Source organism: Lithobates pipiens, unplaced genomic scaffold, assembly GCF_037356315.1.
Source record: "Lithobates pipiens isolate NorthernLeopardFrog02 unplaced genomic scaffold, aLitPip1_a1.2 Scaffold_8, whole genome shotgun sequence".
Taxonomy (NCBI): domain Eukaryota; kingdom Metazoa; phylum Chordata; class Amphibia; order Anura; family Ranidae; genus Lithobates; species Lithobates pipiens.
The window spans coordinates 18,797,478-18,810,331 of NW_027507903.1; the positions used below are offsets into that span (position 1 = coordinate 18,797,478).

The 12,854-nt window shown below is 51.0% G+C and overlaps 1 protein-coding gene across 1 annotated transcript in view; it reads left to right on the forward strand.

Moving 5' to 3' along the window:
- LOC143961085 (insulin-like growth factor 1 receptor) overlaps positions 1-12,854 on the forward strand; it is a 294,645-nt gene that overhangs the window by 168,967 nt on the left and 112,824 nt on the right. The window contains exon 3 of the mRNA XM_077470236.1: positions 9,723-10,032. Within this exon, the coding sequence (XP_077326362.1) occupies positions 9,723-10,032 (310 nt within the window). The remainder of the gene's footprint in view (positions 1-9,722; positions 10,033-12,854) is intronic.

Here is a 12,854-nt window from a genome sequence, read left to right on the forward strand (position 1 = left end):
TTAATCTGGAAGACAAAGATGCAAATATTTTATATTCCTTGAGTCGTTATTGGATGAAACTCCCCACACTGATGTAATGGATGGCGCGCTGGCACTGAATTTGCCGCATCCTGCTGTGCCGTTCTGTGGCAAACAATTGTTGGACTTTTTTTATTTTCTTTTTCTTTTTTTTTGTATCCTCCATTGTACGAGGTTCTTTCATTGCTTACAAACAGTATATGGAAGAGCAAATATTAGCAGTGCACAGTGTCCGTCCATTGATGCCTGGGCACAGGGCACGTGCAGGAACAGAGCGGCTCTGTTATCAAGACACAACACACTATGAGATGCCAGGGCGAGGCGCACCCATCCTGCGTGGGTGGGGGGGGGGGGGCTTGTTTTGTGTTCTGTCCATTGAAATCGGACGCTCGGGCTGGAAAGAATGAATGGTAATTTGTGTCTCTTGGAGATGACAGCTGCACAGGAGTCACTGCAAGTTTTCCTCCGGTGGCCTCTGGTGGCCCCGTCTTTGCTGCCAAATTGTTTCCTGGATTCCTAGAGTGATATACATAGCGGGTACACCTTGTATGTTGTGTTGTGTGTTGTGTTTTTTTTTTACATAGCAGACGTCAATCATCCAGAGCCCACAATCGTTGATGGATGAATTTTAGCTGTCTACAGACTTCCGACAGCAGATCGCATGTCCATTCATAACCCAGCCAGGGGGCAATCCTTTACATCAGTGCTCTCCAAACTGCGGGCCGGGGGGCTGAATGTGATACTTTGGTTCTCCAAGGGTCAGATCAAATTAAGCATTCCCCCTACTGACGCCATGAATGGGGCACCAATTCCCCCTACTGACGCCATGAATGGGGCACCAATTCCCCCCTACTGACGCCATGAATGGGGCACCAATTCCCCCCTACTGACGCCATGAATGGGGCACCAATTCCCCCCTACTGACGCCATGAATGGGGCACCAATTCCCCCCTACTGACGCCATGAATGGGGCACCAATTCCCCCCTACCGACGCCATGAATGGGGCATCAATTCCCCCCTACCGACGCCATGAATGGGGCACCAATTCCCCCCTACTGACACCATGAATGGGGCACCAATGCCCCCTACTGACGCCATGAATGAGGCACCATTCCCCCCTACGGACACCATGGATGGGGCACCATTCCCCCCCTACGGACGCCATGGATGGGGCACCAATTCCCCCCCCTACGGACGCCATGGATGGGGCACCAATTCCCCCCTACGGACGCCATGGATGGGGCACCAATTCCCCCCCTACGGACGCCATGGATGGGGCACCAATTCCCCCCCTACGGACGCCATGGATGGGGCACCAATTCCCCCCCCTACGGACGCCATGGATGGGGCACCAATTCCCCCCCTACGGACGCCATGGATGGGGCACCAATTCCCCCCTACGGACGCCATGGATGGGGCACCAATTCCCCCCCCTACGGACGCCATGGATGGGGCACCATTCCCCCCCATACGGACGCCATGGATGGGGCACCATTCCCCCCCTACGGACGCCATGGATGGGGCACCATTCCCCCCCTACGGACGCCATGGATGGGGCACCAATTCCCCCCTACGGACGCCATGGATGGGGCACCAATTCCCCCCCTACGGACGCCATGGATGGGGCACCAATTCCCCCCCTACGGACGCCATGGATGGGGCACCAATTCCCCCCCTACGGACGCCATGGATGGGGCACCAATTCCCCCCCCTACGGACGCCATGGATGGGGCACCAATTCCCCCCCCTACGGACGCCATGGATGGGGCACCAATTCCCCCCCCTACGGACGCCATGGATGGGGCACCAATTCCCCCCCCTACGGACGCCATGGATGGGGCACCAATTCCCCCCCCTACGGACACCATGGATGGGCACCATTCCCCCCCTACGGACGCCATGGATGGGCACCATTCCCCCCCCTACGGACGCCATGGATGGGGCACCATTCCCCCCCTACGGACACCATGGATGGGGCACCATTCCCCCCCTACGGACGCCATGGATGGGGCACCATTCCCCCCTACGGACGCCATGGATGGGGCACCATTCCCCCCCTACGGACGCCATGGATGGGGCACCATTCCCCCCCCTACGGACGCCATGGATGGGGGCACCATTCCCCCCCTACGGACGCCATGGATGGGGCACCATTCCCCCCCTACGGACGCCATGGATGGGGCACCATTCCCCCCTACGGACGCCATGGATGGGGCACCATTCCCCCCCCTACGGACGGCCATGGATGGGGCACCATTCCCCCCCTACGGACGCCATGGATGGGGCACCATTCCCCCCTACGGACGCCATGGATGGGGCACCATTCCCCCCCTACGGACGCCATGGATGGGGCACCATTCCCCCCCCTACGGACGCCATGGATGGGGCACCATTCCCCCCCCCCCCCTACGGACGCCATGGATGGGGCACCATTCCCCCCCCCCTACGGACGCCATGGATGGGGCACCATTCCCCCCCCCCTACGGACGCCATGGATGGGGCACCATTCCCCCCCCCCCTACGGACGCCATGGATGGGGCACCATTCCCCCCCCCCCCTACGGACGCCATGGATGGGGCACCATTCCCCCCCCCCCTACGGACTCCATGGATGGGGCACCATTCCCCCCCCCCCCTACGGACTCCATGGATGGGGCACCATTCCCCCCCCCCCCTACGGACGCCATGGATGGGGCACCATTCCCCCCCTACGGACGCCATGGATGGGGCACCATTCCCCCCCCTACGGACGCCATGGATGGGGCACCATTCCCCCCCCCTACGGACGCCATGGATGGGGCACCATTCCCCCCCCCCTACGGACGCCATGGATGGGGCACCATTCCCCCCCTCCTACGGACGCCATGGATGGGGCACCATTCCCCCCCCTACGGACGCCATGGATGGGGCACCATTCCCCCCCCTACGGACGCCATGGATGGGGCACCATTCCCCCCCCCCCCTACGGACGCCATGGATGGGGCACCATTCCCCCCCCCCTACGGACTCCATGGATGGGGCACCATTCCCCCCCCCCCTACGGACGCCATGGATGGGGCACCATTCCCCCCCCCCTACGGACTCCATGGATGGGGCACCATTCCCCCCCCCCCCTACGGACTCCATGGATGGGGCACCATTCCCCCCCCCCCTACGGACGCCATGGATGGGGCACCATTCCCCCCCCCCTACGGACGCCATGGATGGGGCACCATTCCCCCCCCTACGGACGCCATGGATGGGGCACCATTCCCCCCCCCCTACGGACGCCATGGATGGGGCACCATTCCCCCCCTCCTACGGACGCCATGGATGGGGCACCATTCCCCCCCCTACGGACGCCATGGATGGGGCACCATTCCCCCCCCCTACGGACGCCATGGATGGGGCACCATTCCCCCCCCCTACGGACGCCATGGATGGGGCACCATTCCCCCCCCTACGGACGCCATGGATGGGGCACCATTCCCCCTGTGGACGCCATTAGGCACTGATGTTGGATGAGAAGGCCAGGCTCATAGTCTCCACTTTAATTTATTCCAAAGGTGTTCTATTGTGTTGAGGTCAGGATTCTGTGCAGGCCAGTCATGTTCCTCCACTCCAAACTCGCTCATCCATGACTTTATGGACCTTGCTTTGTGCACTGGTCCAAATCATTTGGTGGAGGGGGGGTTATGGTGTGGGGTTGTTTTGCAGGGGTTGGGCTTGGTCCCTTAGTTCCAATGAAGGGAACTCTTAAGGCGTCAGCATACCAAGACACTTTGGGCAATTTCATGCTCCCAACTTTGTGGGAACAGTTTGGGGATGGCCCCTTCCTGTTCCAACATGACTGCACACCAGTGCACAAAGGAGGTCCATAAGGACACGGATGAGCGAGTTTAGGGTGGAGCAACTTGACTGGCCTGCACAGAGTCCTGACCTCAACCTCATAGAACAACATTGGGATGAATTAGAGTGGAGACTGCGAGCCAGGCCTTCTCGTCCAACATCGGTGCCTGACCTCACAAATGCGCTTCCGGAAGAATAGTCAGACGTTCCCAAAGACACACTCATGAAAGAATGACCAGGTTTTTTGATCAGTAACAGATTTGCAAGGAATGGGCGTTTGATTTGTTCTGCGTTTTTGTTGAAGAATCCTTTACACATGTTTGGAAATTGCTCTCTTTGAATAAATCTGGATGTAGAAATCGTTCTGTGTACACGAGCGGATGTGAGCGGTGACACTGACCCTCCGGTAAAGAGAATCGGCAGCGGAAGTGGCCCGCTGCACAGCCATGCTTATGCCAATCCTTTGCCTTTTCACTGTTCTGCCGCCTGTTGAGTAGGAAGGATTATGTCAAATTTTACAAGAGGAGCATTTTTCCCTTTTAAAAAGGGATTCCTCCGACTCCTGGCAGTTACAGGTTTGCCCGTCGGGCTCTCTGCCACGGTTTTTGGAGAATAGCAAACAGACATGCCAGGAGCCTTTCCCTCACTGGCTGATTATCTCTGTTTGGGCTGTTTGTACACCTGGCAGGGCGTTCTGCAATGATTCCAGGGCTGCAGAAACTCGGTATTTTGATATACTTGTGTCTGCAGATCCTCACTATGTGTTGATATATTAGCTACAAGTACAAGCTAGATAAGCCATGTCCACTTGCTGCAATAAATATCTTATTGGTTTGCCTTAAGGGGGCATGAATGGGATAAGAGTATTCAGTTCGGTCTTGCAACAGTCTCAACCTGTATGGAAAGCTGAACTCCAAGGTTGATCTTTTATATCACACTTGCGTTGGGAAGTATCTCATACCTGGTGGTCCACTTGGGAAGCTGACAATCGCTCTAGTAGGTGGCACTACTAAAGTCATCTTCTGGGTCCTGTGCCAAGCAATGCCCCTATAGCACCAAGACCAGGGGGGGGGGGGGGTTAGGTGGTGGTGTTCACTTGCTTGGCAGTGCTGCCATTTACAGAATGTCTTGAATGTTTTGAATGAATTCAAGATGGCCTATGAATGGGCGAGTTGGCGATCTTGGCGTTGCCGCCCTTAATCTCTGTCTCTTCCAATCATAAAAAGCCCTTATATTCTATTCATAAAATACATGGCTTCTTTGGAATGGGATAAGAGTATTCAGTATTCAGTTCGGTCTTGCAACAGTCTCAACCTGTATGGAAAGCTGAACTCCGAGGTTGATCTTTATATCAACGCTTGCGTTGGGAAGTAGCTCATACCCGGTGGTCCACTTGGGAAGCTGACAATTGCTCTAGTAGGTGGCACTACTAAAGTAATAGCAGCTATCTTCTGGGTCCTGTGCCAAGCAATGCCCCTGGTGCACCAAGACCAGAGGGGGTTCACTTGCTTGGCAGTGCTGCCATTTACAGAATGTCTTGAATGAATTCAAGATGGCCTATGAATGGGCGATTTGGCGATCTTGGCTTTGCCGCCCTTCATCTCTGTCTGCTCCAATCATAAAAAGCCCTTATATTCTATTCATAAAATACAAGGCTTCTTTGGAATGGGATAAGAGTATTCAGTGTTCAGTTCGGTCTTGCAACAGTCTCAACCTGTATGGAAAGCTGAACTCCGAGGTTGATCTTTATATCACACTTGGGTTGGGAAGTATCTCATATCTGGTGGTCCACTTGGGAAGCTGACAATTGCTCTAGTAGGTGGCACTACTAAAGTAATAGCAACTATCTTCTGGGTCCTGTGCCAAGCAATGCCCCTAGTGCGTCAAGACCAGAGGGGGGTTCACTTGCTTGGCAGTGCTGCCATTTACAGAATGTCTTGAATGAATACAAGATGGCCTATGAATGGACGAGCTGGCGAACATGGTTTTGCCGCCCTTCATCTCTACCTGCTCCAATCATAAAAAGCCCTTATATTCATTAAAAATACAAGGCTTCTTTGGAATGATGTCCGTTCTGGAAAAGCAGCCCCCCCCCCCCCCCCAATGGACAATGTGCAGAGAGGAACCCGCTCCGCAACAGACCCAAAAGATGGCAGAAATCTCTGTAGTAGCCCTTGCCGCCGCAGTGATTGTCCTCTGCCCCAGCGACCCCTCAGGTGTGAGAAATCTATACCGTAGATCTATGTACCGTAAATCTATGCCGTAGCTGGTCCAATGCAAGTATGAACCAAAGACCAATGTAAAGAAAGGCATAGACTGGTCGAATCTTTGCTGGTTCTGTAGGGACTGGCTGAGGTTCGAACCATGTATGAGCAGCAGTCTGATTTGTACTCTGGGTACAACCAGCCTGTCAAACCTTTCATGCTGTAGCCGCTAGCAATAATCACTGTGTGTTCTGTCAACTGGGACAACACGAGCTCCACAGGAAGGATTCCCCCCATCAACAATGTGTGTGGTGATGGGAGAATCAGGAGATTTTCTTTCCTGCAACTTGTGGTTGCAGGTAAGAAAATCGCTCCGTCTATGGTCGGTTTAAGTATGCAATGAAGACCTGGTCTTCCGCTTTTATTATCTACCACTACATTGGATATCAATAGAAGACTCAAGACCACTTCCTAATCATTAGGTAGTAACTGTTGATGTGCACTGAACAGTAGATTGGAATGTACATAAAAGGGGAGAATCGTCAGTCTAATTGTTCCTCTTTATGGGGCCACCTTGCCATAGTCCAAAATTGATTTGAGCCCAGGCCCCCGTTCACCATCACTTGAGGTCTGGTGCCGCTGCTTTGTTGCGGACAATCCATAGCCTTCTAAGCCTTGCCATAGTGCAAAGTAATGGTTTGTGAAGGCTCCCAGTGTGCCCATATTGTACCACCATTGTAGTTTTGGAGTAAATGTAACTTCATCCAGGCCAATTTTTCAGAAAGCCTTATGATTATAGGCTGGCTCCTGCACACTGGAGGAACTTGGCCATCTCCTCCCAATATGTTTCTGAGGGACGCAAGAGGCAAGCCAAAGGCTGGGTTGAAACCACACTGGGAAACGGTTACTTAACGAGTAGAACTGCCATTTTTATTTTAAACGGCAGCGGCAAGAGGATCCAAAGTTTAGTTTTAGGTTTGATTTTAGATAATGAAGCCAGGATGAGCTCTGGAGTCTTCCCCTTCAAAACCAGTTTGGTAGAGTCTGCTCCCATCATTTATATCCTTACAGGTTATCTTGCGTTGCAGAGCTGCTATTGCTTGCTTTGTATATTGAGGTGACTGGGTACTTGCATCCTTCTCCTCAGCCTTGCCATAGTGCAAAGAAATTGTTTGTGAAGGCTCCCAGTGTGCCCATATTGTACCACCATTGTAGTTTTCTCTTTTTTTTAGGAGGGTAGGTAGCCTTTTTTTTTTTTTTTTGTTTTATTTTTTGTCCCTGTAATACTTTTCGTTGTGACGCACTCTCATCTGTCATTCATTATGTATAATTATGCTTGCATAAGGGAAGTAGAACAATCTTTGGGGTCATTCATACCATGTGTTCCACAATGAATTTCATTTAACCCCTGGCTACTTGGTTTAATATATTCTACTGAGATTCGTCCTGTACTTACACAAAGAAGAATAAAGAAAAAAAAAATCCAAAACTGACCGTAGATGTTCTCCAAGGGCTGACTGGGTTTTTCTTTCTAGTCTTAATAGTTAGCCTCGGGTCAATGTTCCTTCATAGTGGGGCTTGCTTGAGCTCTAAACAGACGGGTATCTAGCACAGTCTATATCAATCTTTTGAAAGCAAAGGAACCCTTGAAATCACTTTTTGTTCTCGGGGAACCCATCTACATCTCATGATACATTAGTGTGATGGTCAGTGGGAAGAATGTGTCTTACACTTATGGTGATTGGGACGAATTACACCTTACAGATAGCTAAAAAGATTAATGGTGTTAGTGGGAACTTATCTGAGAGGCACAAGTTGCTCATTACTTGAGGAACCACTAGCAACCTCTGGAGGAGGCCTAGGCTTCCATGGAACCCTGGTTGAGAAACCCTGATCTTGAGGTGGTCTGTGCGTTTAATACTTTTTTTCAGTACCGCTATGTCTGCTCATTTTCTAACACTTGCAGTATGTACCCCATAGAAACCAAATACAGGTTTTGTCAACAAGTGTTCGTGTCCATGAATATATATATTTTGGAGGTGGGGGGAGATGGAGATGTTTAGATGGACCTTTTTAGATGGACCTTTTTAGATGGACCTTTTTAGATGGACCTTTTTAGATGGACCTTTTTAGATGGACCTTTTTAGATGGACCTTTTTAGATGGACCTTTTTAGATGGACCTTTTTAGATGGACCTTTTTAGATGGACCTTTTTAGATGGCACTTGGATAGTGAATACAAGATCCAAATCTAGGGTCTTATCACATTTACACTATGGGACGCCTGCCTTTACGCACACATGGACTTTAGTGGAGTCTTAGTCCGTAGGGTTCAATATTGAGTTGGCCCACCCTTTGCAGCTATAACAGCTTCAACTCTTCTGGGAAGGCCGTCCACAAGGTTTAGGAGTGTGTCTATGGGAATGTTTGACCATTCTCCCAGAAGCACATTTGTGAAGTCAGATGCTCATGTTGGACAAGAAAGCCTGGCTCGCAGTCTCTGCATGAATTCATTCTAAAGGTGCTCTATCGGGGTGAGGTGCAGGCCAGTCAAGTTCATCCACCCCCAACTCGTTCATATCTTTATGGACCGTGCTTTGTTCACGTGTGCGTAGTCAGGTTGGAACAGGAAGGGGTCATCCCCAAACTGCTCCCATAAAGTTGGGAGCATGAAATTGTCCAAAATGTTTTGGTATGCTGAGTTCCCTTCATTGGAACTAAGGGGCCAAGCCTAACCCCTGAAAAACAACCCCACATCATAATCCCCCCTCCACCAAATGATTTGCACCAGTGCACAAAGCAAGGTCCATAAAGACAAAGCGAGTTTGGGGTGGAGGAACTTGACTGAACAAACACCTTTGGGATGAATTGGAGCGGAGAGCCGGGCTTTCTCGTTCAACATCAGTGCCTGACCTCACAAATGTGCTTCTGGAAGAATGGTGAAACATTCCCATAGACACACTCCTAAACCTTGTGGACGGCCCTCCCAGAAGAGTTGAAGCTGCTATAGCTGCAAAGGGTGGGTCAACTCAATATTGAACCCTACGAACCATTAAAGTTTACGTACCTTTTAAAGGCAGGCGTCCCAATACTTTTTGACAACGTAGTGTATATACCGATACGTATGGTAGGGGTAATCTCAAGGTAACAGTAGCGATGGGTTAGTTAAGTCCAACCCAATTCCCCAACTTGTCCCCTTTTTGAGATTGGCTGCCCGGGGTTGTCTGCTTACTCTGGAGTTATGTGCTTGTGGTGTTTGTTATCTGATAAGGTTTTGACTGGTGTTGGACTTGAATTCTTACCATGGAGGATCTTGCGATCTTGGGCGTGTAGCCTAATAAAAAGGGATGCAGAGCGTTACTGTGGATAGAGCATAACTTCATTGTACGTGTGGCCTAAACCGCCATGACACCAAAGTGTGATAATAGGAAGGAGCGCAGAGCTAGAGAAAAACCACAACACAACAATTTGCTTCAAATCCATACAGAGATCAGAATCGAATACTGTATCTGGTATAAACATTTCCCTGCAGTAGACGAAACTTGATAAGGACATTTTTTTGGTTAAATCTTGAGCTGAATAATTCCGTTATATACCTCGGCTTTTAATGAGCGTTCTGTCTCTTAGGACTTTTTTTTTTTTAATTTTTGTGTTTTTTTTTTTGTCCCTGCAGTGTGCCCCAGCAAGTGTGAGAGACTCGCCTGTACAGACAAGGGCGAGTGCTGCCATCCCGAGTGCCTGGGAAGCTGTACCGCTGCAAACAACGACAGCGCCTGCGTGGCTTGTCAACACTTCTTCTACGAAGGCAGATGTGTCCCAAGCTGTCCGGAGAACACCTACAGCTTTCAGGGGTGGCGCTGCATCACCTTGGAAGACTGCGCCAACATGCACACCATATACAACGACCCAACCCACTTCATCCTCCATAACGGGGAGTGTGTGGGCGACTGTCCGTCAGGATATCGAGTCAATGACAGTCAAAGGTAATCGTGTCTATTTCTTTTGTAATGACCAGACTTTTTTTTTTTTTTTTTTCAGCAGGAACGTGGTGGAACGCAGTTCTGTTACCTCCAGTACTGTATTGACTGGGGTGTGCTGAAGGGTCTATCATTGCTGGCTTCTAGGGGATCTATTATCACTGGGGGGAGGGGGTCTTTTGATGGAAGGGTTTTATGTTATCTAGGGGTCTTTTGTTGCTGGGTGGGATCTACCGTTGAGGGAGGGGTCTACTGATGCCAGCTCCCGAGAGAGATATTATTGCTGGCGGGGGTCTGCTGTTGCTGGGGTGGATCTATTTGCTAGGGGGCAGGGCTTTTTTTTCAGGGGAACGCAGTTCTGGCACCTCCAGCACTGAATGTATGTACTGGCAAGATGGTGCTGGAGGGTCTATTGATGCTGGCTTCTGGAGTATCTATTGTTTCTGGTGGGGATCTGTCTTTGTTGGGGGTCTATTGTTGCTGGGTAAGTCTACTGTTGCTGGTGGGGGGGGTCTTATCTTGCTGGGCGGGGTTAATTGTTGCTGGGTGGTATCTACTGTTGAGGGAGGGGTCTACGGATGCCAGCTGGCGGGGGGCTGCTGTTACTGGGGTGCATCTATTTTTGCTAGGGGGCAGGGCTTTTTTTCAGTTGGGAACGCAGTTCCGGCACCTCCAGCACTGAATGTGTGTACTGGCAAGATGGTGCTGGAGGGTCTATTGATGCTGGCTTCTGGAGTATATATTGTTGCTGGTGGGGATCTGTCTTTGTTGGGGGGTCTATTGCTGGGTAAGTCTACTGTTACTGGTGGTGGGGTCTTATCTTGCTGGGGGGTGGCCAATTGTTTCTGGGTGGGATCTACTGTTAAGGGAGAGGTCTGTTGTTGCTGGGGTGGTGCTTTGTTGTAGGAGGTCCATTGTGGGGGGGATATATTGTTGCTGGGAAGGGGGGGTCTATTGCTGGGAAGGGTGGGGGGTCTATTGTGGCTGGGAAGGGGGGGGGGGTCTATTGTTGCTGGGGGGGGGGGTCTATTGTTGCTGGGAGGTGTCTATTGTTAAAGGGATCTGTTTTACTATCTTTCTTGTTTTCATTAACAAATTTCTTAGCAATGGCTGAGTAGCACAAAATACTTAGTTCTGTATTCTCTGAAAGGTGCTGTACTGGGAGGTGGGTGGAACCAGGGGATGGTACTCGGAGAAGGGTAGGGGGCAGTGACGAAGGGTGACACAGAAGGGGTGAGTTCCTGCACCTATTCCCTGAGAAAAAAAAAAGCCCTGCTAGGGGGTATGTTGTTGCTGCAGGATCTATGGTTGCTGGGGGGGACGTAAATTGCTAGCTGCAGGGAATCTATTGCTTTTATTTTTTGCTTTTCTTGTTATTAAAGTTTTGTAAAGGTTTCCCTTTTCCCTTTTTTTTTTTTTTTTTTAAAACAGATTCCCATTACGTCTCTTTTAAAGTGATACTGAAGTCTCATTTTTTTCTCCTTTAAAAATAACAAACATGTTATACTTTCCTCCTCTGTGCAAGGGTTTTGCACAGAGCAGCCCTGATCCTCCTCTTCTGGGGTGCCCCAGCAGTGCCCCTGACCCCTCCTTTTCATCTGATGCCGCCACAGAGAGCCACTTTCCATGGGGGGGCGCCCATGTGCTCCTGAGTCCCGCTGCTGCATCCATTGACACAGGCAGCAGGACTCGGGCCACCCTCCACTACAAGGCAGAGTGCATGAGCATCATGGGAAATGTAGTTCCAAACCCCCCCCCAGCACACAGCACGTCATTTACAGCCTCAGCTGTGCCTCTTTCTGTAGGACACTCAGATCCCAGATTACACTTGACTCCTCCATTCAGGTATCATATTACACTCCCTGCTCTATGCCAGGGATCTCCAAACTACGGCCCTCCAGCTGTTGCGGAACTACACATCCCATGAGGCATTGTAAAACTCTGACATTCACAGACATGACTAAGCATGATGGGAATTGTAGTTTCTGAACAACTGGAGGGCCGCAGTTTGGAGACCCCTGCTCTATGCTATGTAGTGTGCGACATCAGTCCCCCTCCTCCCCCCCGCCCTCTTTGCTTGCTGGAGATAAGAAATGCTATGTAAATCCTGTACTTTGAATGCTATAGAGGAGAGATGGCAGCAAGTAGACAGGTACATCTTATGTAGAAGGATATGTTTTATTTCTGAGTAACACCTGAAGCCAGTCAATTCACTGGGTATATGTAAGGGTTTACAACTGCTTTAAACCAGGACTATTAATATTATTTTGAAATGCTCGTCAATTCCCCTAGGGGGGGCCTAGTGCAGCGAGCCTTTGGTTGCTGAGCACCACTCTCCGACCCCGCCCCTTCCCCTCCACAGCACACTCTGCAGAGCTCAGTGACAGCTGATTGGAGAGAAGGGACACCACACCACCCCCCTTCACACAGCACACAAGAACAGAGCTGAGGCTGTCAATCACAGGCTGTGTGCTGCAGTTCCTTCCGCTGTCACCTTTTCTTTTCTCTTGGTGTCAGGAAAACGTGTCAGAAGTACAGCCAGCAACAGTAGAACCCCCTGCTAGCAGCAATAGACTCTCTCCAGCAGCTAGCAACAAAAGATCCCCCTCAACAGAAGATCCCCTATGCAACATAGGAACCCCCTCCCCAACAAAAATGGATCCACCAGCAGCAACAATTAATCTCTCTGGCAGCCAGCAATAGTAGACCCCACCAGCCAAAATAGACCCCCACCAGCAACAGTAGGCCACCCCAGCATAAGAAACAATAGATCCCCCTCAACAGTAGACCCCCCCCCCCCCAAGCAGCAATGGATCCATCAGCAACAA